The 26,275-nt window shown below is 49.5% G+C and overlaps 1 protein-coding gene across 1 annotated transcript; it reads left to right on the forward strand.

The window, feature by feature from the left end:
* Positions 1–3,929: 3,929 nt before the first annotated feature.
* On the forward strand, positions 3,930–25,451 carry Rbp1 (retinol binding protein 1). Its single transcript, NM_012733.5, has 4 exons — positions 3,930–4,097; positions 4,481–4,659; positions 23,566–23,667; positions 25,205–25,451. The coding sequence occupies exons 1-4, from the start codon at positions 4,025–4,027 to the stop codon at positions 25,256–25,258; spliced, it is 408 nt and encodes a 135-aa protein (NP_036865.1). The 5' UTR covers positions 3,930–4,024; the 3' UTR covers positions 25,259–25,451.
* The last annotated feature ends 824 nt before the right edge of the window (positions 25,452–26,275 follow it).

Raw genomic sequence — 26,275 nt, forward strand, 5'->3', positions numbered from 1 at the left:
AAAAACACCCTCTGTCCAAAGATCCTGCCCCTGTAACCTATGAAAGCAAGCACCCAGTAGTCTCATCTTACCCAGAATTCTACAGCTGTGTGTAATTGAGACACTTGGCATCTGAAAAACCCTTAAATTTGCACAGGGACTTCGGTCTTGTTGCCTCTCAGATTTCCCCATCTCTCTTGCTCTTCCAAGGATCACTGCCTGCTCTTTCTGTGTCTTCCAAGCAGCCTTAAAAGCCCACCCCCATACCCACTATTAGCATAAACCGGTGACCACATGACAGGTTTGCTTATCTTTTTATCACCGGAATGGGAGTTTAAATCCTTTCTTTGTTTCTTTCTTTTTCCCTCTTCTCCCTCTTTTTCTTCCTTCTTCTCCCTTCCTCCTCTTCTTCTTCCTTTTCTGTCTCATACTGTAGCCCAGGCTGGTCTTGAACTCTTGGGACTCTTCCCAACGCAGCCTCCTGAATGCTCCGGTTATAGGGATAAGTCACCACACCCACCAGAGATTTTTCTTGTTCTAAGATGTACAGGAAGAATACTGGTCCTCTCAACGGTACCAAGGAGCTAACCTTGAGACCTGCAAATGTGTCACTGCTGTGGTTTGGATAGCTGAGCCCCTTCCCAAGTCCCTAGTGCTTCTCTTTCCTCCCTAACCACCACAGCCCAGGAGTGGCACTTGTTCCTACTTATCCCACTGCACATACACAGTCATTGGCTTGCTGCTCTCAATCTTGGCACTTTTGGGCCTCTGAGAAACGGTTGTAAATCTCTGTCTGCTCCTGTTCTTAGGACTAGGGAATGAAGAAAGCCCAGTTAGATTTTTCTTGTCTATTGTAGGCTGCCATTAACAAGTCTTCATTCGTTCCGCACGCTGACTGTTCTCTGAACTCATGCCTCCTCCTCTCTTCTTCCTTCCTACTCCATGCTGACCCTCCCCTACACCCCCTTGACACCTCGTTGATTCTGCCTGACCTGAAGCTCCAGCAAGAGCCACCTCCTTTAAGGAGATCTCCTTGATCCCCAGTCCCCAGAGGCCCCACATGTCTGATGTTCTCTCCCCATTGTTCCTCCTCTGTAGTACACATCACAAGCAGTCCGGAGTCACACAGAAGGGCACTTGAAACCAGCTCCACAGAATCCAGCGAGCAGAGGGAGCATCAGCAGAGGGAGAGCCGCAGGGGTACCCACAGTATCCATGGAGTGCTTTTCACTGAAGTATATCAAAACAGCTGGTCTGCCCTAAAGCCCACACAGGCAACCTGACACAGCTACAAGACAGTCAGCAGCTACGACCCCCCACAGTCTCAGATGTTTACATTCCTGGTTCCCACTTTGGTACCCCAGGAGGTGCTGTCTCACTGGAGGATGTATGGGCAGACTGTGTGGGAGGCAGGCTTTCAAATTACAAAGTCCTCTCTTCACCTTCATCCTCAGTCCTCTGTGTTCTGGCTTCAGGACCGAGACATGTGTTTTCAGCTGCTTCCCCAGAACCATTCCTGCCTGTATGCTGTCGTGCTCCCCACCATGACAGCAACAGACTCTTATCCTTCCAGAGTGTTAAGCCAATCATAAACCCTTCTATAAGTTGCCTTTGTTTTATCACCACAAGAGAAACCCTCACTCACTGGCTCTCAACCTTCCTAATGTGACCCTTTAAATGATTCCTCATATTGTGGTGACCCTGACCATAAAATTATTTTGTTGCTATTCCATAACTGTAAGTTTGCTACTGTTAATGAATTAAAATGTAACTATCTGTGTCTTAGGCGACCCCCATGAAAGGGTCATTTGACACCCCCTTCCAAAAGAGTTACCTACCACCCACAGGTTGAACACCACTGCTGCCCTGTTTACTACAGAAAGCCTCCTAGGAGAGCAAGAGCTTTTGGACCTATTTAGAGCACTAGACAAAGACAGAGACAGTAAACTAACTGGCTAATGTGCTGTGTGCTCAGCAAACAAGCTCAGAGTAAAGGTCAAGGGACCAGGTGATGGTGAAAATGGCCAGTGAAAGGAGGAGTGGCCAGATCTGTGTCCTCCCTGATGAATAGCGGAGATCTGGAGCAGCCTCTGTCTGGAACATTAGGAGCCGCTCTAAGTTCAGCAACAGACTAGGGCTCACTGTCCCTACTATGTGTCAAGCACTGCACTAGGCTTTGGCATAAACCATCCCAGGAGACTCATCTCAGGGCACAAAGGGAAGTAGCTGGGGAGGGCGCCGGGAAAGACTTTAGACTCGTTGGGGGTGGCTGAGGAACCATTTACTCAGCATTCAAACCTCTACCCAACCCTCCATTCCAGTGAGTCAGGATGACAAGGAAGCTGTGTGCCTCAGCTGCCGCTCACACAACGTCTTAGACTAGACAATCTGGGCCAAAGCGGGACCTATGCCCATGAGTGGCAGAAGACTTCTTATACCTTTACCTTAGATGTGGCTGGGACAGGCAGTCTCGACCTGAGTTCTGCACTAACTGGGGAGGGGACGTAGGGCCAGGATCTAGACAACAACCCACAGCCTAAACAAGCCAGAGCAAACAAAGGGCAAATGGAGCCCAAGGCTGTGATGGGGATACAGCTGTGGCCCTCACTCAGGGTGATTTTTTTCTCTAACCTCAGAACTTGACAACATCTGGAGACATTTTTGCAGAACTTTAGGGAGCTGGGACCAGCAGTGCTACTGAAAATCTTAACAGATTCGTTTCAATAGTGCTGAGGCTGAGAGCCCCTGGTGTTCAGCAAGGGAGTCCCTGAGTGAGCGAGGAGGGCTAAAATTCCAACCTTTCTCCCAGAGGACACTTGCCCTACCCTGAGGGGATGGGATGGTGCCCTTTCCTCCTTTAGCCAAATACTCTGAGGAATGGGGGAGGCATAGTTCTTCTTCGCCAAGAAGAAAGCATACCATACCTCATTCCACAGGCTCCCAGGTGCTGATCTGTGCTAAAAAAAATTTTTTTAAAGAAATATTTAGTCTTTAGTAGGTCAAAAAGTCAGACACTGTCATCTCTTTGTAGCACACAGGTAGCAGGTGAGATGAGATAAAGGTCTTCACTGCTACCGTTGCCAATGGCAGCAGAGGATCAGAAGCCACAGAACACGCCCACCCCTACCCCCACCCCATTCCGACCCAGGCAAATAGGCACTGAAGATAGTAATGGAAGTCTACAGAAACAATGAGGCGTCGTTCAGTGCACAGGTATGGAAAGGGCCCAGAATATATTAACTAAAAAAAAAACAACGTGCAGAATCGAGGAAAGGTCTGTGCTGTCCTTCCCTGGAAGAAGACAAAAACACACTATCCCACAGAAGAGTGTCCGTCCACGTGAGCAGAAGGCCTTGGGTCTCTGACCTCCGTGCATGGGTTCACCTGGAGCGTTTTCCTGTCCAGTGCACATTTAGGACCACCAACTTTGCTTTATTTCCTGGGAGAGCTGTGGGCAGTTGCTCTGCTCTTCGTCCCCAGAGTTAAACAGATCAGCTTTTTAGGAACTGGCCAGACCACTGACACAGAGCTTGAGACAAAGGCCAGTAAATGGCCTCTTCCTTAATAACGCTAGCAAACCTGAAGGAGATGTGTTTTCAACACTCAGGAGGCCTGGGGGTGAGAATTTCAGGTGTTTGAAGGAGTCCCTAGGGAAGTGGGGAGGGGTACACAGAAACTAGGACCAAGAGCAACCCTTGCCTTTCCACACCTCTTCTTTCTAGGCTGGGGAGGTGAAAAGAACGAATGGAAGGTCTGAACTGAAGGTGGCCCACAGCAGGGACAAACCTGGCCCCGCCCCCAGCCCCGCCCCTATTCCCGCCCCGCCCTCTCACACTGGGAGGAGGGATCGCTACAATGGACCCTCCTGCGGGCTTTGTGCACTCTCCGAATCCAGCAGTCGCCGCCCCACGGAGCCCCGTGTCCCCGGAGGGCGCCCATTTCCGGGCCGCCCTTCACCCGGAGCGCATTGGCAGCCACAGTCCCAGCGGAGCCCACAGCCGCTCCCGCCTTCTCCGTGTCGGGCGATCCCCAGTCTGTCCCCAAAATGCCTGTGGACTTCAACGGGTACTGGAAGATGCTGAGCAACGAGAATTTCGAGGAGTACCTGCGTGCGCTCGGTAAGCGTGACCCGCGCGGTGCACAACCCCGGGCTCCCCGCAGACCCTGCCACCCAGACCAGAGCGCTGCTGGCTGCTGCCAACTAGAGGGCCCTAGCTGTTAGGATTAATTGGTGGCAAGAGTCAGATAGCTATCCCCAGAGGTAGATAATTCAATCACTAGAGCTGGGTCAGCTTTGCTAGTTTGTTTTTAAAGGTCTAGCAAAGAAAAACAAAACAGAACAAAACTTTGTTTTCTAAAGAGGGCAAGACACGGATGGCCCTCTAAGTGAGCTGGAATCTCAACCTTGTTCCGCTACCTGGGAAGCCCGCTACCTAGGGGATCCTTTCTTCTCTGAGTTTTCTTGACAACTCTGCCGCTGCTCTCTCTGCACCCCTTGTAGATGTCAACGTGGCCTTGCGAAAAATCGCCAACTTGCTGAAGCCGGACAAAGAGATCGTGCAGGATGGCGACCACATGATCATCCGCACGCTGAGCACTTTTCGAAACTATATCATGGACTTCCAAGTTGGGAAGGAGTTCGAGGAGGATCTGACAGGCATAGATGACCGCAAGTGCATGGTGAGACCCTTGGAGCCCTTGGTGTCTCCTGCCCTCTGGTTCTATCCTAGAGCTGGGTTAGCTCATTGGAGGGAGAAAAGATCCGGTATTGGGAAACACTGGATCTTCCCTCCAGGCCCCAGAGTCCCAGGGTAGGCTAAACCCACCCTTCAAGTGTTGGTGGCCGGACAGAATCGATTGTTTGGTCAGCTGTGAAGGCTCCAACCCTGCCAAGTGCTCAGACACACATGGCCTCACCGAGGCTCACCCTAACTGTGAGGAGATAGGAGCTTGTTCATTTTAAAGATAAAATCAACGTAATCAATGGATAGAGTGGTGGGGAGGGGCCTGGAATTCTTGACCTCTTTGGTGGAGAGCAGGAAGAGAGAAGGCACAGGGAGCCCTCTGCAGTGTTATTTTACCCAAGTGATCTAGTGCAAGGTCTCTGAAGGGAGCAGGGACACCTTTGCCTCTGCTGGAAGTCCCCTGGCCTGCAGCTGCAAAGCTGGGATTTGACCCTGGTTCACACTGATACCCACTGAGCCCTGCGCTTCCTTTCAACCTCTCACCCAGTTCCTAACCCTATAGAACTGTAAGCAGCATCCAGGGTCAGAGGAAGAAGCAGTAGGGATAAAGGAGGCCCCAGCCCCTCTGAGAGTGGGAAACTAGTGACCCGAAGACCCCAATTAGCGGTACCACAGCAGACTCTGGTCAGCCTCAGGCCTCCGTCAGCATTCTGACATTCCTGGGAGGCCAGGATACCCTCATTGTCTCTTGCATGGTCTTGGGTCTAGCCCTGGCTTGTGCCTGCTTCCAGCAGTGTCTCTTGCATGGTCTTAGGTCCAGCCCTGGCTTGTGCCTGCTTCCAGCAGTGTCTCTTGCATGGTCTTAGGTCCAGCCCTGGCTTGTGCTTGTTTCCAGGCGATGCCTTGCTTTGTAGGAAGGGGGAGCTTGCCAAGGGCATTTTTCGGATATAAATGTATAGACCCTGCACTGTGTCATGTCCCACCACAGCCAGTGAAGGGGCTATTGGGAACCCCATAGTAAGCCAGTAGCTAGGGGGAAGAAAACTGCAGAAGTAGGGATTTTAACCTTCTTATGTTGAAGGCCACACCCCACCAGGTTCCTCTGTGGTTGTCCTTTCAGAAACAGTAGGGCTAAATTCTCGAGGACGGTGGCTGAAGAGGGTTAAGGATCACCAGGAGGACCACTCAGTCTTACCTGCTTTATTCTTTGGGAAACTATCAGCCAGTATCTGAGCCTGCCATTGGGAACGATGGGAAAAGAGTAGGCAGTAAGCAGTGTATTTGGAGAGGCCTTGGGAGGGAGAAAACGACTGTTCTAGAACAATGCTGTACTCCAACGCAGTGATTCTCAACCAACCCCTTTGGGGGATCACATATCTGATATCCTGCATTTTTACATTGCATATTTACATTACGACTTATAACAGCAGCAAAACTGTAGTTATGAAGTATCAACACAAATAACTTTATGGTTGGGGCTCACCAGCACACCACATGTATTAGAGGGTCACAGCACTGGGAAGGTTGAGAACCGCTGCTCGAAAGTCTCCAGGCACCAAACGCTTACAGTCAGAAAGGACACCTTCAGACAGGAACTGCCTTCTCTCCATTGTCCTAGACTGCTTCCGGTCCACTACATGGAATTCACAGCAGATGTGCCTTTATTGGGGATCACTGCAATTCTGAATATGCTGGCTTGTACTTGATTGATTGTTGTTACTGACCACCTGGTAATATGAGTGAGTGTTCACCAAAGGGTCTACCGTGTGCCTGGTGATGTCATAGTTTACATGTCATTCGCCAACTTTATATATAGGGCTTCCTCCTGTGTTAACCTTGGGGTGAGGGTTACCTAAAGGGCAGAGGGAAGGTCAGAGCAAGCAGCCTGCCTCCCTTGAATGTGGCCATGACAGCAGGGACAGACAAAAAGCAAAGCACAGTCTGTGACATCCGGGAATACACAGTCTTTGTGTGAGATAGACACCCAAAGGTCACAACAGCTTGCGCTATGAAGACAAAGGGAGGCGAGTCATGGGCAGGATGGAGGGGATCCTGGGGTTCTGGAGGAGGTCCCTACTGCGCTAGGTGGAGAGGCATGGGTTATGGAAAGGATTTGGAGCACAGGGGAAAGGGCCACGACTACCTTTTCTTAGACCTTCCTGGTAGGTGAACAAGCCAGGGATTCTGCTCAAGGAAGCAGGGTAATGCTGGGATGACATCACTGTTATCTTTGCTGCTGCAAGACTAGCCAGCATTGCTCTCTGGGAGGAAGGATTGCTATCAAAGTTGGGGTCACAGTCTGTACCCCACATAGCCAGGTCCAGCTATCTGTCCTGGATAAGCCAATTTTAAAAAGACAAATTGAATAGTAAAGAAAAGAAAAAGGAAATGTAGTCATTGTGGCCACTTTGGGAAAAGGGATAAAGGGATCCAGTAACCCATCTCCCCAAGTCCATCTCGGGGTCCTGAAGTGATATTAAAGCTTAAACAGAGGTCCCGAGATAAGCATGGCTAAGCAGTCCTGCCAAGGTGTGTTCATGGTCACCACTGACCCTCACTGTCTCTTCTGGGCTGGGGCAAGTGGCCAATCTCTTCCCACTTGCCTCTGGCTAGCCAAGGCTTACACTTGTGGCCAGAATGGGATTTCTGGGGGAATTCCAGTCTCTTGGGGAATAAGAGTGTGGGAGTGGGGCCTGGGAAGACTTAGACTAGGGGAAGGGGTCCAAGGCAGTGATTCACACTGTAGTGTGATCAGGACAAAGAAGAGCCCCCTCTTTGGTCTGGGAGGTCAGAGACAGTTCTCATCACAAGTAAGTCTGATCTAAGGCTGGTAGGATAGACAGGAGGAAGCTGTAGCCAGCCAAACAGGAAAGGAATGAAAGAAAAGCCCAGGGCAAGAAAAGTGTCTGGTAAATAAATGTTATTTCAGACCTGTCTCTTGCTGGGCTCTGGGTGCAGCCTAAGGAAAGGGATAGCTGGCTTCCTGGGTGCCCAAGACTGTGGAGGAGAGAGAGATCTGTGGGCCATTGTAGACTCATGCATGGATTGGAGACTCATTCGTGGTAGAGGTAGAGGATGGGGTGGGGGGTACAGAGGTGGGCTATGGTTAGGAAAGCCCCCAGGAGGGGCCACTTGAGTGGGGTCCTTAGGACAAGGTGGGAAGAATGAACGAGCTGATCATGCATGGTGAAGCCCAGCGCTCAAGTAAGGTCTGGGCGAAAGGAAGCTGCCCTGAGAGACCCCTGCCAGTGATTGTATGAAGCTACATATGCAAAACATGGCAGAGGGACATCCGTGATGAGAACCTGAAAAGGGACCTAAATGTGATCTGACAGGCCAGCAGGGTGTCCTCACGGAGCAAGGCGGAGCCAGGCTAACATTCCTCTCCAAAGGGCCTGGAGGCTGCTGGCGCAACGTCTCTGTTTCTTCCTTTACTTGGGGAATCTTATCTGTATTCGGAGCAGCAGCCAAAGGATGGAATCCAGCCTGCAGATGTGTTTAGTTTGGCCCGCACAGCGTTCGAGCTGGTTGCCAACGGGGGCCAGGGATTCTAAGATTTCACAGGGAGAAACAAAACAAAACGAAAACCTATGTCTGACTGTTCTTACAGAACAAAACATTAAGGGCTAAAAAACACCAAGCTTGTGTTCTCGTTCCGTGGTGTGGGTCTCTTGGACACCTGCCAGTGTCCCCTTTATGTGAGAGGCTTGTTGTCATCCTCCTCCACCTGGGTACCTGGGTCCAGGGTCAAGTAGCCATTTGTGGTGTTTTGGGGGACGGTGGCGTCTCGCTATACTTGTGCCTGTATAAAAAGCACAGATGAGGTGCAAAGTCCACCGGTCACTACCTCCCCTGCCACCCTTGGCGTGCTCTAGAATTGCATGAGCTGTCTCTGTCCCTGGAGCGCTTAGCCCATATCTCCAGTCTGGTCAGTAAAGATCCCTCAGGACCCTGGTGCAGCCGCCACCTCAGGACTGGTAGATGTTTAGAAAGACTGGTTTGAACTTCACCACAGGTGCCCAGACTCCTTTGTCTGTACTGTGCAGTATCAGACAAGAGACCCACCTTGAGTGTCAGGTACAGTCAACCTGGATAGGTTTCTCTGGGTGAGGCTCAGACAGGTCAGTGCTCTTCAGCCTGAGGTAGAATTCCCACTTCTGGTCAAGACAGTCCCTAAAACCATTCTGTTCTTGTCCTCAGCTGCCCCTCCATAGCGAATGGATCCTATGGGGTGAGACTGAGCCTTTGTGAGGAGCCAGCAGTGAGCCCGGTTCTGCGTGCTGGTGGCAGAAGGGCCATTTGTCGTTCCACAGTGGACACCAGGTCGGGGTTTCCCTGGAAGAGGCCTCTTTGTTCATTCGGATCTGGCACCGCCTCCCTTGGCTTTGGCCTGGCCTTCATCTCGAGCTTTGAACTCAGGATGACCCCTCCACAGGGCCTGCCTTTCACTCCCAGCCTTGGCCCTCTGCTGCTCTCTTTGTTTTTATTATAAAAGGGAAGGGGGAAAACTCAAATAGCGGAAGAGAGCGAAAGGGAAGGAAAGGGCCCCTTCCCCTGCTCAGCCCATACCCTACCCCTTGAAACCTACTATTGCTACAGTTTCCAGTGGGTCTGTACTATCCACTAGTTGGTCAGTGCCAAAATAGCAACCTAGGGCAGAGAAGAAGGAAGAGAGGGGAAAGAAGGAAAGGGAAGGAGAAAAGAGAGAAAGAGAGATGGGAAAATTCCATTTTTCTGCACATTGTTTGGTTTTGGTTTTGGTTTTGTTTTTGTTTTTGTTTTTCTCCATGATGTTTTTAGGTATCTCTCTTTATCTGCACTTTTAGACGTTTTTCAATCTACTTTCTTTTAAACCATCTGTGTTTCCTTCCCTTCCCTCCCTAACTTCCTCGCAAGCACTCACTTATGCCCATTTATCTGTTCACCCAGCCAGACATCTAATTATATATGGCAACACACGAAATCCATCAAAACGCTGTTAGCACTCTGGTTTAAAGTCTTGCCAGCTTCCTGATCCTGTTCTTGACCCATTAAAGAAATCTTTGGGTTCTTATGTTAACAAATATCGTGCCAGTGGTGAAATTAATGCCTCAGGCCGCAGAGCTCAGATGCTGTTGGATTTGGGAACCCTCTGAGAGCCAACTCTGCCCAGACCAAGCCCTAGTATTCAGCTGGGTCTTTTCCAAGTCCTCAACACAGGATCTCTTTCATGTCCTAGCTAAAGTTCTCCTGACCTTTGAAATCAGTGTCAGCAGCGTGCTTTTGAGGATTATAAAAAGAAGAATGAAAGCAGCCAAACAAAATTTACAAAGTAGCTTTCAGGGCTCACACTGGCTTTTCAAGATTGGAGTTTTGCAAGGCAGGAGCAAGGGAACATACCTGGGGGCCGATCTTCACTGTGCCTGCACCAAGCGCTCTCGCTCTCCCTACGGTTCCCCCTTTGGTCCTCACAGCGAATGCTCTTCGGTGGGGATTATTTTACCCATAACATAGATGAAAATCTGAGGCTCAGAAAACATGCCTCCTTAATTCAAGCTCAAGGTTTCTGATTGATGTGTTTGTGAAGCTCTCTGCCCCCAGGTCTGTAAGGTGGGCAGTGAGTGTCCTTAGGGTTGTGGGGCCTGGGATGAGTGGGAAGATCTGATGTTACTGCCAGCACAGCTGGCTACAGCATACAGGCAATGGATTAGACACCCCAATTCTGCTTCCACATCAGCAAAAGTGGTCATCCCGATTGCTGCTTTGCCTGGCCCCCTGCAGTCAATTCTGAGGACCACAGAGATGATACACATTGCCTTTGTCATGTTGCCAATACCACCTGCAAAGTAGGACCAGCATCCCTGCTGACAACAGGACATGAGGATTACTGCACTCATCTGGGAGGGCCAGCTGTTGGTTGAAATAAGTTACAACTGTTAATTTTTTTTCCTGGCCGTCAGTGCCTCTCAGAGGCACTGGTGAGAATTCCCTACTGGGTCCTGGCAGGCTGTACATGCGGCACACCACCCAGCTAGCCCCGTCATACCCTTTGCTAGGATTCATTCTGAGGAGAGAGAGAGAGAGAGAGAGAGAGAGAGAGAGAGAGAGAGAGAGAGAGAGAGAGAGCATGAGCATAAGCTAGGCTCTCTGACTAGTTGGAACACACATCTTCCCACTCTGCATGGGCTAGGTGGAGAAGTACCAATGAAGGAAAAAACAAGATAAGGTCAGGAATGCAGGTATTCAAATGAAGAAAGAGAGGGAGAGAAAAAGGTTGGAATGTTATATGCAAATATTATTTTCCATATAGTTAAGCTAACAGAACATCTTTCTTTCTCCTTAAGCCCTGTGAACTGATTTCCAGTCTCTTCTGTCTGGACACATCCTTAGACTGAGACTCCAGAACTCCTGAACTAACTGCCCAAGTCACACACTTGAGCCTGTCTTTCTCCCAAGGTTCTCATTCAGAGCCCTGGGGTGGGGCTCAAGTGCCTGTTTTTCTACCGAGTCCCCAGATGCTGCTGCTGTTGATGGCTCAAAGGACCATGCTGCTGATATTGTGAGGAACAGCTGGTCAGGCTCAGGCTCCTATGGTGTTCTCATCGTAATTCAGAGGAAGAATTGTGTTGCTTCCGTTAAAGCTGCTCACTTCTGGGGGCTGACTGAATGATGGTAGATACAGCCCTGACCTATTGGGGGACAGGGTCAGGCACTGCCTGTGGATCCTTGCAAGAAGCCATGACAGTTAGGGGTCCCAGTGATACAGAAATGCAACTGAATGTGCAGGTGAACAGGAAAGTGTGCTCTGAGTAGACAGGGAATGGCAGAGCGTTTAGGTTAGGCTGTGAATTTGAATCCCGTTTCCACATCCCAGCTGTTCGTTTCCAAAGAGGAACCAAACACCATGCTCACCTAATGGCACCATGAGAATTAAATATGGCGCTTTTTGTTTCAGGGCAGTGACCTACCTTGAAAACTAGTACCTTAAAGCAAGTCATCTATTTAATTTACAAATAGGCAATCTGAGCAAAGTTCAGAGGGGATGGCTTGTCCCTGCTGAATGCCTGTTAGCTGGGAGCTTGAGGATTCTCTCAAGATGGACTTACTCTCTGTGGCAGCTAGGTTTCAAGAATGAGAGTCTCAAGAGAGGAAGGCAGATGTGTAATGTGCGTGACATTTTCCTATGTGCTTTGGAAGCACTATGTCAATCAGCTTTCTGCTGCTGTAAAAAAAAAATACCTGGGCCAATCTACTTAAAAAGAAGAAGGGTTTATTTTGACTTACGTGCAGCCTTGCAAGTTCCCGTGGATGATTAGTTAGTACTGTTCCTTCTGAGCCTGTATGGAGGTGGTAGGCCATGGAGGAGGCACAATGCAGGGGATGGCTATTTATTCACCTAGTGGCCAGAATAAAAGCAGAGTCCCAATATTCCTCCTTTCACCAGAAGTCATCCAAGCAGACCTCAACTCTTAAAAGTCGCACCACCTCCCAGTAGGGCCAAGCCTTGAGTACATCAGATTGGGGGACACCTATCCAAACTGTATCATCTCCTGGCTACTCTCCCGTATTCTGCTGATGGTAAGAAAGGCTCACCCATCTTCTGCAGGAGTGGATCCAGGCTCCACATCTGAATAAGCAGGGTGTGTCAGGGCTCTAAACAAACACCAATGCTTCAGGAGAGCTGCTGTAAGTATAACAAGCTGTCACCATGGCCTCTGGCACACTCTGACTGCCCAGTGGGTCTGGAGTCTGTTTCTCTGGCTAAGCTTTGAAGGTCTCTCCAGACTGGGCTGTTTTGTTGCTGACTAATGTGAGTGGGGCTCTGCGGGGGTGGGAGAGGAGCTGCTACAGATGTGCCTGAGCCTTTGTACTTAGGGTGGGGGTTTCTCACCCCTGGGACCCAGTTCAGGAGACCATCCTGAAGCCTGGAAAGGGACATACATGTCCCTCTGGAGAAAACCTCTTTGCCATCCAGCAAGCCAGCACTTGTTGAAAAGACCTCCTGCTAGAATCCTCATTGTTAAAGCACAGAGGGGCCTGGGGGAGTTTGTGCCTTTCTTCTGACAGCCATTCCTGTGACAGTAAGCTAAAGTCCTTCTCCCCTGGACTCAGGCCCTTAGTGATGTATTTGACTTGGAGTTAACTGGATACACTCCTGAGAGTATTTCACTTAACAAGGGATAAGCCCAATTCAGCAGTCCCCTCTCTGAGAACCCATCAGTCACCTGTTTGTCTAGAACCCTGCCACACCCTGTCCCTTGTGTAAAGTAAGCTGTATTAGAGTGTTTGGAACACACACACACACACACACACACACACACACACACACACACACACACACCGGGTGGGGTTAGAGGAGGGGGAAGTACGCTAGCTCACCCAGGTATCTGTCTTACTGACTGTAAGCCTTTGTTAAAGTCCATTTATATTGCTAACTGTTCTGGCTTTTATTGGGGGGGGGGTTCCTCCGATACACAGACACCCCAGGATAGCACCTTGAATACAAGGACAGTAACTGCATCTTTCCTCCTTGTACCCCACCAGCCCTCCTGCTTTTCTGATGGGGGAGAGGTCCTCGGGGGAAGAAGTGTAAACGAGATGGGTGTGCAGACAAGGATGAAAGGAAACAGGCTCCACAGCCGTCTTCCCCTCCTTCACAGTGGAATTGTCTTACACTCAGCCAGTGCGGGGAAAGTCTGTCTGACAATGGGCTGTGAGTCAGAAATCATCTTACCCTCTGACTCAGACAGCCCACACATGGGTTATATTCCAGGAACCCCCCCCCCATTAAGTTTGCACAAAGGTATCTATGTGCAGTTTCCTGATAACAAGAAGCTCTCAGCCCCATAGATAGCCCTGAGAGCCACTGTGGCCTTGTGTCCCTCGACTGAGAAGGGGGTATGGGCTGTGCCTTCCCACTTCACACCCTGGGACGAGGAACTCCGCCAGGGTCACACCACTTTTTGTAACCGTTGCCTTTGGGCTCCGGCTTTAGATAATTTGTGACTTTTGATTTTGTGTGGCTCAGAGAACAAGCTGTCTCCTGCTGGCTTCCTAAATACTGAATAATTATGGTGCCTAGAAAGACTGGCCTTTTAGTTCCAGAGACCGCTACCCAGCCGTGTAAATGGTTGCTCTGAAGATAAACGCGTTTAGGAACAATTCCTCCACCATTTCCAAAGACTCTGCTTTATAATGTCCCTCTCCTCTCCTTCCGCCTGCACTGCTCAGAAGATCTTAACTGTAACAACAACAACAACAATTAACATCTCTTGTCCTGCTGTGTGCCAAGCACAGCACTTCCTGTAGACGGTTTCCTTTAATTACTGCTTCTTTTCACAGTCCACCCTTCTCCCACCGTCCAGACTCCTGCCCAGACTCCAGCCCACTCTTCACATCTTCATGGGGAACCTGACTATACTGCTCCCCAGTTGACACCCCTAGGAGCTCCTCAGTGCTGACAGCCCTATGGCCGACTGTAGGATATAACTTCCTGCCTCTCTACTCCTTGCCATACACCTTTTACTCCTGGCCCCATCCTGTGTGTGTGGGTGCCTTCCTTTGCTCTTCTGCTCAGCCTTCTGGGATGGTCCGCCTTGCCTTTTTTTGGAAGCATAGTTCCCCACTGGTAGAGCGCTAACTCAGGCCTACCTGCTCTGTTGGTCTTGTCTGGATTGGCCATCATGCCGCCATCCTTCCTTTTGCCCCAAGCTCGCTCTCTCTCTGCAGGTATATCTCTTAGAGCACCGGTGACACTTGATAATATATGTGAGATTCTAGATGGCAAAGAACTTCCTTCCTTCTGCACCTTAAGACCTAGCACGATAGGTTCTAGTGTATTTGTTAGGTGAGCATTAAACAAGACAACAGAACAGTGTAAAAGGTTGACATTGACCATATACAAGATATACTGTAATTCAATTTAATAATAGATTATGTCTACCAGGTATTTTGCCGCTGCCAGACATTCTTCTAAGCATTTCCTGTGTGTTGTGGTTGTTATTGTTGATATCATCATCATCATCATCATCATCATCATCATCATCATCATCATCACTATCATCACCATCATCACCATCATCAACCTTACAACAGTTCTATGAAGAAGGTGCCCAGATTCTTCATATGTCGCATATGAAGAAACTAAGGTGCAAGACAGATAGGTACTCAGTGGATTGGGATGAAGGCAGTGTGACCCCAGATGCTTAGCAAGGAGAAGTATGACTATTATCCTAGGGGGTCAGAGCTCTGGATTAATCTATCTTTGAGCATGGAATCCAAAGTGCAGGAGGCCATTCATGAAGCAGTGCCATAGGATGGGTTCATCAAGTGGCGGGGGAGTGAGGTCCACATAGAAGTCTGTTCTTCCCAACCGTGGAGGACACAGGGCTCACTAAGAAGCCCAAGTTCGAGGGAGGCAATTATTCCATATCTTCCTGAACACAGTTTTTCATACTTGCCCCACTCTGTCTAGAGAGTCATGACCTGTTAATTCTGAAGCCTGACCTCCTTTGACATCTCATCTCTGTGTGAACCGCTCCCCTAGGGAAAATTATTTCCCCCTCTCTGAGCCTCTACTAATCTGCGAAATAGGGGTAATTAAAGAATCAGGGCTAACTGCCTCTCAGTGAAAGTTAAGTGAGGATGGGAGGGTGGGAAAACCTTCAGGACAGCTCCATCAGGAGAGGCTGTAACTATCTACCTTCCACACAGTGAACTGTCACCTCAGGAGATAAATTCTGGGTGTGAAGGGATGCCTGGCCATTCAGGGAAGACAGAACAGGAGAGTGGAAGGGTCAACAAGACTTTCCATACCACAGGCTTGGGTGAGGCCAGCAGTGGACCATACTGCTGCTGACCCAGGAGTTTGTAGCCCTGCATGGAAACAGCCATGTTTAAGCTGATGCTATGCTCTCCTGGCAGAGTGATGGCCTCCATTTGCAATGAGGCTGCTGACGGGGAGTGAATAGCTCAGGGTCATGTCACCTGAAAGACGTAAAGATGGATGAACCACAGATCCATGGCTGTAGCAGCCTACACTGCGGCCTGCTGGATGGAGCTCCATGGAGGAAGGTGGTCTCTGGGGATAGAGGACAGGCTGTGAGCTCAGAGTCTGACAGGAGGAGATGTAAACCACGACCCGTCCTCTATGTCCCTGTGCACGGTGCCTCATTTCTCAGGCATTTGAAGCCAGAGCGCTCCTGGGGATGGTAGTGGGGACATTCTGTAAAGCTTATCTAAGGAAGAAGTGGCAACCACATTGCCTGGCTGTTTTGTCTTGTGGGCAGATGTTGTTTTATGGCAGTCATTGAAAACTACCAGCATCGCCCTAGAATGGCTTTTGCCATTCATTCATTCATTCATTCAAAAAATCAGTTGTGCACTTTGCTGCCCCAAAGTGCTTATTGGCATCCCACACGTGTGTGGTAAGAGGATCCCAGGCCTCAGGAACTCTTTGCTGACCTGTATATTCTTACCTGGATCCTAAGAACAAGCTTCTAATCTGGGCGTCCCTTCTGTTTGCCGAGAAAGGTCAGCAGAGCCCACAGACTCCCACCGAAGATGACTCAAGCATTCAGGTGGGTCATCCTCTCCTGGATCTCTCATCCTCCTGCCTCCAGCACTCCTACCACCTTGTGCTAAAGGAGCTGGATCGGCTTGGCCTGGAAGCAGGGGCTAGAGAGGCCAGCACCTGGACTTTCCATAAGAGCCACATTTAGCCAGCCAAGCCCCTAAGACACGAGAATAAGTAGACTGTAAGCCTTCCTAGCAAATTCTGTTCTGGAGGTGCCGGGTCCAGCCCTAAATAGAACAGGAGAGGCTAGCCCAGGAAGGCCTGCCCCTCCATGTAACCCTTCTCTCTTGACCTGCCTGCATTTCCTAGGCTATTCTCTCTGCCTGGGATCCTACCTACCTACCTACCTACCTACCTACCTACCTACCTACTTCATCTAGATAGATAGATAGATAGATAGATAGATAGATAGATAGATAGATAGATCTCTTTTCCTTCTCCTCATCTTCCCCCTTGACTCTCCCTACTTTTTTTTCTCCTCCTCTGTGTAGCCCTGACTGTCCTCACTCTGTAGACCAGGCTGGCCTTGAACTCAGAGATCTGCCTGCTGCTGACTCCCGGGTGCTAGGATTAAAAGTGTGCACCACCACGCCCACTTCTCCCCTTCTCAGAACCCTGTGGCCCTTTCTGACATTCTGGTCGTTCATGGCCACACCTCCTCCAGGCTGCCCTATCTCAGGCTGATGAGCAACCTCCTGCTTTCAGACCTCCAGCACATTGTCTACCCAAAACCTACCCTTCTTCAGGAAGTTTCTTTCTTCTCGACTTTTCTTTCATTGCAACCTTCTTCTCCTGCAGCAGCCAGTGTGCCAGAGGTTTTGAGGGGGCTGGACCGTGGCTGCTGGATGGGGTTCCCTGCAGAGCCAGGCTACACATCCTCCTTCATGTAAGGCTCAACTGAAGCCAGGGGACCACTGAGCACAGTCACTGACTTCTCCACAGCTGAGTGACCTCAGTCTTCAGGCTGCACATTTATAAAGGGCGTACAGCTGCTCTAAGGAAGGAGCCAAGGTGAAGTGCTTCGTTGTAACTTGCCCAGCACCCTCTCTGGCACGTTCTGAGTATCCCTACTGGTCATGATGGTGATGGTGGGATCATGATATGATGCTGTCACTTCCACCCAGGAAGCCTTCCAGATGCCTGGACAGGGTTGGCTGGCACAGACCTCTAACATTCTCCAGCCTCTCACCTGCTCCTCAGAACCTTGGTCTCAGCAGCAGCCCTAACTGTAGTAGGTCTAATCTGAGTCTGGGGTCTTTTTAAAATGATTGGGGAAAAAAAGGAAATATTGTGCCAAGATTATTCATCTGACCGTATTTAATTTTATTTGTCCTAAGACTTGTGCTATCATTAGCTGGTAACATCTTCACGGTAGTACTGAATGCCTTCATCGAAGTCTCTTGTGCCCTCAAAGGTCTTGTTATGGCAATATGTATTCACAGTGGCTTTTTGTAAAGTGGTCTTTGCATCTCTAATTACTCATCGACGTTATTAAAGCCTATTAATTTGGTTTTCATCTGCGGTCACAGTGAGTTGACTTTCTCCCCCTAAATGTACTGATTTGGGGTAATTTTAAATAATTCCCTTAGGAGAGGACTAGACAAAAAGAAGCCACTACCCACCCATTTCGCTTCTCAGTGGGACAGCACTGTGGTCAGCTCCACCAGCAGCAGGCCGAATATTACAGGAGCTTGGGGATCTTTTGTGGCTCTAACCCTTCCGGATTAATGAAACACTGTTGCAAGCTCTCAGGACCCGGCCTCATGTGTTAGGACTTAGAGCTTTCTTACCCCTCCACCCAACAGCTTATTTAATACAAGCTCCAAAGGCTGTCTTACCAGGAACAGAAAGACCCTCTGAGAGAAAATCATGTGTTAAAATCAAACAGCAGGAGGAAAGGCAGATCTGAGCCCTCGAGGGCTGTACACAAGAAGTGCCAACTCACTGTCTGGGCTCTGACTTGTATGCCCAAATCTAAAGAGTGTGGGTGTTACAGCTGGGTCGGGCCTGGCTCTGGAGCTTGTTGACAAGACTCCCGTTAGGAAAGGTGTCTCACCTTAGGACCTGTCTCTAGACCCACAGAGATAAGACTGACCCAGAGCTGGGTACAGCAAGGGAGAACCTGGCAGTTTTTTGTGGGCAAGCATGGAGGGATAGGAGTGACCAGGCATCCCTGTCCTTAGAGTGAGTGAGTAGAAGCACGTGGGAACTTTAATAAATGTCACACATTTTCTGAGAGCCACATTGAGTCTCAGTGTTTATAGGTCATGTCAGGTCACTGACTGTCACAACCAATACTAGTCACCTGAAAGGGACAAAGGAACATCAAGACATGCCCGGGACAGGGTCACCCAGGCTTGCTGGCCGCAGTGCCAGCTAGGATTTCTGAGTGGCTGAGAGGTGGATAATGGCTTTTGAAATGACAGTCCCTTGTCAGAGTGGTATAAAATTGTCCTCACTCATCTCTTGGCCCATGGCTCTGAAAGCTGCTGACACAGTCAAAGAGATGTGGATTATTGTTCATTTTTAATAAAAACTTAGACTGGCTTTGGGCAGTTGCCCTGGTTCCAGCCCCTTATACCTTCTTGGGGAGTTGGAATAAGAACTGTTGAGAAGCCAAACTACAATGTGACTGTCCACTGTCTTGTCCTTCTATCTGTCCTTCATATCTAAGGTGGGGTTCTGAATCTAGGATAGCAGTTACACACACACACACACACACACACACACACACACACACACACACCAGCCTCTCCTCTCCTCTCCCTGAAACTTGTCAGGAATGTATTCCTGACTGAGGTCCCCACCCCACCCCCCAGAAGCAGATAAATTGGGTCCATCTAGGAAAGTGGGTCAAAAAGCCTCCAAGACTCCTTCAGATCAGGCATTGAAAGATGGATGGCTACTGACCTCAGAAGAAGGCCAAAGACATTTTTGGATCCTAGAACAGGCTGTAAGAAGAATTTGCATTTTGTGTCATAAGAAAAGGAATTACCACTGGGCATGGTTCATACCTTTAATCCCAGCGCTTGAGAGGCAGATGCAGGTGGAGCTCTGAGTTTGAGGCCAGCCTGGTCTACCTATTGGGTTCCAGGTTAGCCAAAGCTACCTTTCATTTCATTCTGAGAGATTGCCCTCCCTGCAGATCCTCACACCCCTTTCCTGTTTCTAATGAAGGCCAGACTTTGAGTCGCTGGAACAAATACCTCGTAGGCTAGGCTGACCTTAAACCTATAGTGAGCCTCTTGCCTCAACCTCTCAAGTGGTGGGACCAAAACATATCTGTCTTCTTCCAAAGACTTTAGCAGGTGTCTACCAGGTATCCTGCCATGGGAAACAGGAGTTCCCTTGTAATTCTGATAAAGTCACATAACCCCCCTAACCTCAGATGTTCCACCATTTCCAGTTTAGTCAAGAATAGTCGGGGTTGGGGATTTAGCTCAGCGGTAGAGCACTTGCCTAGCGAGCACAAGGCCATGGGTTCGGTCCCCAGCTCCGAAAAAAGAGAAAAAAAAATAGTCTGTGCTCTGAGTTCCCTAGGATAAAAGTCAAGAGGAGCTTGACTGGTGCCAGGAAAGGGCTTGGACACTGACAGGTGTCAACTGAGGAATCCCTTCCCTGTGTGTATGGATCCCAGAAAGACTTCTATATATTAGGTATACATTTGCTCCACAACCTCCTACCACAGTGCCTGATATTCTACCTACCCCTTGTCAGGGCCCTGAGCTAACAATATGCCATGGGATCTAGAATGACCACGGCTTGCGGGCAGAAGCCCACCTTACCTGGTGAGTATCCCAGTCATGGCCCTTCTCTGACAGTGGCCCTGGAGGGTGAACAGGTGTGAGTGTGGTGATCCAGTTGGCACGGTCGTTAAAAGCTTTAACAATCTGCATGCAAGAGTGATTCCATGGGAGAGACCTTCCTCAGGGCATCTGCTCTGAGGAAATAATGAGTTGAAAAGATTGTTTATGAGGAAGCCTTATTTATTTATACTGTATAGAATTATAAAATACCCAAATGTCCCAGAGTCGGTAACCGGCTGAATCATGGTGTGTATGTTCCCTAACACACCACCGGGGCCAGCTTCAGTGGCCCTGGGGGCTCCCCGCTTGTCCGGATGCTCTGCTGTTGCTAGCTTCAGATCATTACTATTTTTGAATGAGAGTCCCTCATTTTCATTTTCCTCTGGTTCTTGCAAATGATGTGGCCATTTTCTGGGTAGTACACGACAATGAAAAGCACGCTTATGGCTGCTATTTGTGGACGTGGAAATCGCCTCTAATAAATAAAGAAATGAGGACATAAATGCATGCATACATGTCGGCAATTCTAATTTTCTAAAAGCAGAGACACATGGGTGCGTTGATAGACGACCGGACAGAAGTGCTCCAGAATGTTAGGCAGTCATCTCTGAGGAAGCGAGACTGAGTAGACTCGTTTGCATTTCTTCTTTTAAGTTCGGAGGGTGTGAATCTGCCTGCTTTTCTGGAAAACAAGCAAGCAAACAAACAAACCCCGTAGATCCTTGCTGAGATCCAGCCTGACTGCGCATGCTTCGATGGGGTCAGGAGCCCTTCACCTGCAGACTAGGTCTGTGCGTAGGCACATGGTGGTGATTGCCGAGGAAACCGCCGTTCTTAGGAGATGTTTGAAGCCGAAGACTCACTTCTCAGTCCCTCTCCCTATGGAACGCCAGGCATGGATAAGACCCTGTGTGGCTTTTTGCCACATTTGGGACATAACAGCCTTTGCCCACCGCAGTCTCTTCCGACACAGACTACACTGTATTCTGACCCGACCGACACTGGACTTTCTCAGGCTTGAGGCTACACATGTGCCCCAAGCGAGTCTCTGAATCAAGAAGAGGAACCACAAGGTTTCTTGTGCCCCACACTCACTGTGAACCACCTCCAGGAGTGAGATCAGTGTGCATAGTGGTGCAGCCCTGGCTACACCTGCCTCACTTCTGTATACCTGTGTGTCTGCTCATGTCACGAGTGCAGGGGCGCAGTGCTATGCCACGCACGTGGAGGTCAGAGAACAGTGTCGGGTGCCAGTTCTCACCTTCCACTTTGTTTTAGCCTTGGTCTCTCTTGTTCAAGGCTGCGTACGCTAGGTTAATGGGACTGCTGGTTTCAGACAGTTCCACCCACCTCCCATCTGCTGCTAGAGTCACACTGGGATTACAGACATGTGCTCTACCGCGTGTGGCTTTTAAATGTGAGTTCTGAGGATCCAGACTTAGCTTGTGTAGCAGGCACCCTGCTGTCTGAAATCTCTCTCTCTCTCTCTCTCTCTCTCTCTCTCTCTCTCTCTCTCTCTCTCTCTCTCTCTCTCTCTCCTCTTGCTGTGTGTGTGTGTATGCACTCATTTACATGTATAGTGGCATGTATGCATATGTGTGCATGTGCATGGAAGCCAGAGGTCATGTTTGAGAATCCTCGCTCTCTTCTTTCTTTCTCTCTTTCTCTCTCTTTCCTTCCTTCTTTCTTTCCTCCCCCCTTTCCTCTTCCTCTTCCCCTTTCTTCTCCTCTTCCTCCTCCCCCTTTCTTTTTGTTTTGTTTCCCATTAGCCTACGGTTCACAGATTACACTGGGCTCCCAAAGATCTTCTAATATCTGTGTCCCTGTCACTGGTATCATAAGCAGAGGTCAGCAGAAGCCTTTTTATATGACGTTTGGAACTCCTACTTGCACCCTTCCGCTCTTGAGGAGGACCCATCTCCTGAGTCCCGCTGCAGGCTCCTCTCAACAGCAGAGGGCAGTAGCAATCAGCAAGCCCAAAGGTGAAGCTGCTGTTCCTTGGAGGGCATCCAGGAGGAAGGAGACTTGGGCCTCCAGGGGAGTCCTCACTCCATACCCATTGCCCAGCTTTTTCCTCCCTCTCATCTGCATTGGGCTGTTCCTGGCTTTCCTGATGCTGATGTGACATCCTGAGTGTGACAGAGAACACTGGAAGCTCAGACCCTGGGTCATGCAAAGCCCATGTCCCTAAGTCAATGCCCTGACGCCAGGTGGGGACATGTGGACCCTGGGCATGTCAAAGTCACCAAGAACCTCACAGTGAGCAGGAGTGAACAGAGTCCTTCCAACTCTAGGGTGAGAGGCGGGGCTCCTGAAGAGTCTCCCTTATGGCAAGGATGTCTATCCAAAAAGAGGTAGGCACAGTGCAAGGGAGAAATCTTGGCCATTTCCATCCAGCTCAGGTCCTGCTGACACCAGGCGCTTACTTATTGGTCATGCTAGGGAGACCAGGTTGAGCTCCCATTGTCGGTTGATCCTCCCCCCTACCCCCCACCCCAACTCCCCTTTTCTTGGCTGCTCCAAGGAAACAGAAACCCCTCAGGGATGTTTCTCTTTTTATCTCTACATCTGGAAGGACACACCAGGCTCTGGGTGGGTTTGTATCAGATTTGAGTCCAGCCCATAGGCTGGTCTCAGGCAGGACAGGAGGACTGTGCATTTGTACCTTATACTAACCCACCTCTGCCTTTATCTCATGACAAACCACCAAGAACCTTTCTTCTGTGGGTCCAACCTTCCTCTTTGGAGCCCATCTCAGTATTCTTCCTCCCCGGCCTCTCCTTTGTTGACTTACTGCTGGCCTCCTAAAAACCTCTGGCCTGAAGGCTTTATCCAGCAAGATAAGGCCTTAAAAAGAAGCTCCATAGCACAGTGGAAGAGGGGACTTCAGAGCCCCACTGACCTAAGTCCTGACCACCCAGATGCAACAGAATAGAACGGCGGAAATCAAGACTTAGAGAAGGAAGGAAGCTGTTGGCTGACACCAATAGCCTTGTTGACATCTGAGGTCATTCTCCTGGGAAATGAAAACTCTTTCAGGACATGGGTGGGGTCTTGTAGGTATTACAAGACCTAGCAAAGTTGAAGTAATAATGATGATTGAATGGCCAAACTGTCTGGGGATAGGCAGGATTCTCTTCACAGAGAAGATGAGGGGACAAGGCCCTGACTGGTGTACCCATTCATAGTCCAGTTGCCATAGCAATCACCATACATTCCCAGGGTCCACGTACCCTTACCTGTGTGCAGCAGTGCATGTAGTTACATCATGCATGGCCCAAATAAAAGGCAGAGCCCCCTAGCCTTCACTCTCTTTTCTTCTTCATCACCCCTCTTTTCCCCCCCTCCAATAAACTTCTCTGCACATTTTAATAAAAAGCATGTGGTGGGCAGGGAGGATTAGGTTGTGAGTTTTCTGCACTAAAGCTGCTATAAGCACATCTTGAATCATTGAGGTCAAAAGCCTCAGTCCTTCAGTCCCCCTGGGTGGGGGTGGGGGATGCTTCCCCAGGACTGACTACTGTGTTTCTTGCTTTGACAGACCACAGTGAGCTGGGATGGTGACAAGCTTCAGTGTGTTCAGAAGGGAGAGAAGGAGGGACGTGGCTGGACCCAGTGGATTGAGGGTGATGAACTTCACCTGGTAGGTTCCATGGTGGGGATACAGGCTGTGTCCCCAGAAGTCCGCATTCCCTGAGGGAGTGAATGGATGATGGAAAAGAGCACTGTGGATAGGCGTTGGTTCTATTCAGAAGCACCTTCTTCGCAGAAGATGCCTGAATGACTCAGAAAGCCATACAGTGTATTTTCAAGGTCTTGGCTGACTCAAGATCCAGTTATGGGGAGCAGGTGGAGGGACATTCGGTAGTACTAGCAGTTGACAAGACCCTTCTGTTCTGTGGAATAAAGAATCAGCTTCCTGGTTTTGGTGGTGAAGACATGGAACTCTGAGAGGCTCACTTGCAAGTCCAGTTCCACTTCCCCAAAACACAGAACCAACCTTTGCTTCCAAATAACGTATATGTACCCTGTGCATAACAGGGCCAGAGCCAAGCAGAATTCACCGGGAGAATGTGATCTCAGCTTAGGCTGAGGGCCAGGAAATGTTTTCTTCAGTCAGTCCTGCGCTCTACCCTCAGCCTCGGGGTAAAGCCATTTCTACTCTGCCTTCTGCCTGGGAAAGACAGCTGGACTCCATGAGAGCTGCCATGACCCATGTCCTCTGAGGTGGAAGCCACTGTCACTCCTCCATCCTGGAATTTCCCAGCTGCCCCCTCTGCAAAAGAGCCCTGTCCAGAGACCTTGAGCTAAATCCTGAACCACTCCCTGGGTGCCTTGGGGACCCCAGCTATCATCATCCCAATCTCAGAATGTCCCTCTGCCCCTGAGCTCAGCAGCTGTGACTGTATGAGCTGCAAGGAGAGACCAGCTGCATGGGGCCTGAACTGACCGGTGCATCCCTCAACTCAGGCTCCTCCCTGGGTCTCTGTTTGCTTAGCTGCAGAATGGGTGGACATGATCTCAGTGTCCCCTCATCTTTTAGCCCCATGGCTCTGTGCCAGAGGCTGCGAATCAGGGTGCGGATGGCTCTCTGGGGTTTCATTTGACCCTTGAAGGGCTTCAAGGTTCTTCTGTCAGCACTGAAGATTTAGTAAAGGTCACACAAATATTCAGCCTCACTTCCCAACAACTTGAAAAAGTTTGATGGCTACTGCCTCCCGGCCATAGTCAACAGGAGGTGCCCCTGTAGGCAGATCTTGGGCTGTCTTGGTTGCTCTTAGAACTGCCTGGAAGGCTTGGATGTACCCACTGAGATAAAGGAGCACCAGGTAACTCCAGTGGGCAGCCCGGGCTTAAATTCTTGCAATACTCTGAAGCAAAATAGTGAACTGTTCCAGGCCTACAGGATTCCTAAAGCCCTTAAGCTTTTTAAGGGAGTAAAGACAAGGGAGTCATCAAAGGTTCCTACTGGTCAACTTAGAGCCACCCCTGCTCCCACCCAGCTCTGTCTATAGGGTCAGAGAGCCTGGTCTCAATGGATCCCATTCCATCAACTTTCTAAAGAATCAGTGACGTCCATACAGAACAATAGCAGCCGTTTTATGTGTTCCAAGTCCCTGTCCTAAGATTCTCGAGTATAATGTTGCTTTAGCTGATAAGCAGTGTCTTTATTATTCCAGGAGATGAGAGCAGAGGGTGTGACCTGCAAGCAAGTGTTCAAGAAAGTACACTGAGCGGCCCGAGCAGATAACCTTGGTCTCGAGGAACAAGTGGGATGGCCCAATGGTCAGGAGCCCTCTCTGCCTAGCACAGGGCTGAAACACATAGCCACCCCAGGTTTCTGCCAGCAGAGTCTGTCTCATTGCCTTGTCTCTTTTCCTTTTCTTAAAATGAAGCTACCCCAATAAAAATGATCTCTGTTTAAGACGCATGTTTTAGAGAAATTTTATATCAACCTTTGCTTGCTTTTTCTCCAGAGCCTCTGAGGCCAGTTTTTCCCTAACACCTCTCTTGGGTAAACAGAGAAACTCTGCAAAGCCACAGATTACATCTTGAGGGTACAGCTATGCATCTTTCTTTCCCTAGAGGCACAGCTTGGCTCTGCAGTGTGTGTGGTTTGGTATCCATCATCTGGGTGTTAAGTACTTTCCACATCACTAGTCCAACCCAAACTACAATGTAGTGATCCCATAGAAGCAGGAGTTACTGTCAACCTAGGTACTGAAAGCCTAACAGGGTTTGGCCAGCAGAATCTGGCTTCACGGTGCCCTGTGCACCCAGTGTTATCTATGAATAGAAAGGAAATGAACAGGATTTTCATCCAAAACTAGAATGGGGTGAGCCCTGATCAAAGGAGGTTACTGATTGGATTTGATTTCACCTACTCACCGGGGGCTGATGCCGGGCCACTCTTCTCACCGTGCTACCTGAGATGCTACTTGCAAATCTCTCTGGGAAAGGGAGAGCAGCCTCAACTCCACACTCAAGTGTAAGTGATTGTGGACTATGCCACTGTAGCTGTAAAGAAACTCAGAGAAGAGGATGGAGAGATGGCTCAGCAGTTCAGAGTACTTATTATGTACACACATGGTGGCTTTTTACCACCTGTAACTTCGATTCCAGATGAATGGATACCTTATTCTGGCCACCTTGGGCTCCTGCACACACGTGGTGTGTGTGTGTGTGTGTGTGTGTGTGTGTGTGTGTGCATGTGCGTGTACGTGTGCATGTGTATATACATATATATGTAA

Source organism: Rattus norvegicus, chromosome 8 (assembly GCF_021556685.1).
Source record: "Rattus norvegicus strain SHRSP/BbbUtx chromosome 8, alternate assembly SHRSP_T2T, whole genome shotgun sequence".
Lineage (NCBI taxonomy): Eukaryota > Metazoa > Chordata > Mammalia > Rodentia > Muridae > Rattus > Rattus norvegicus.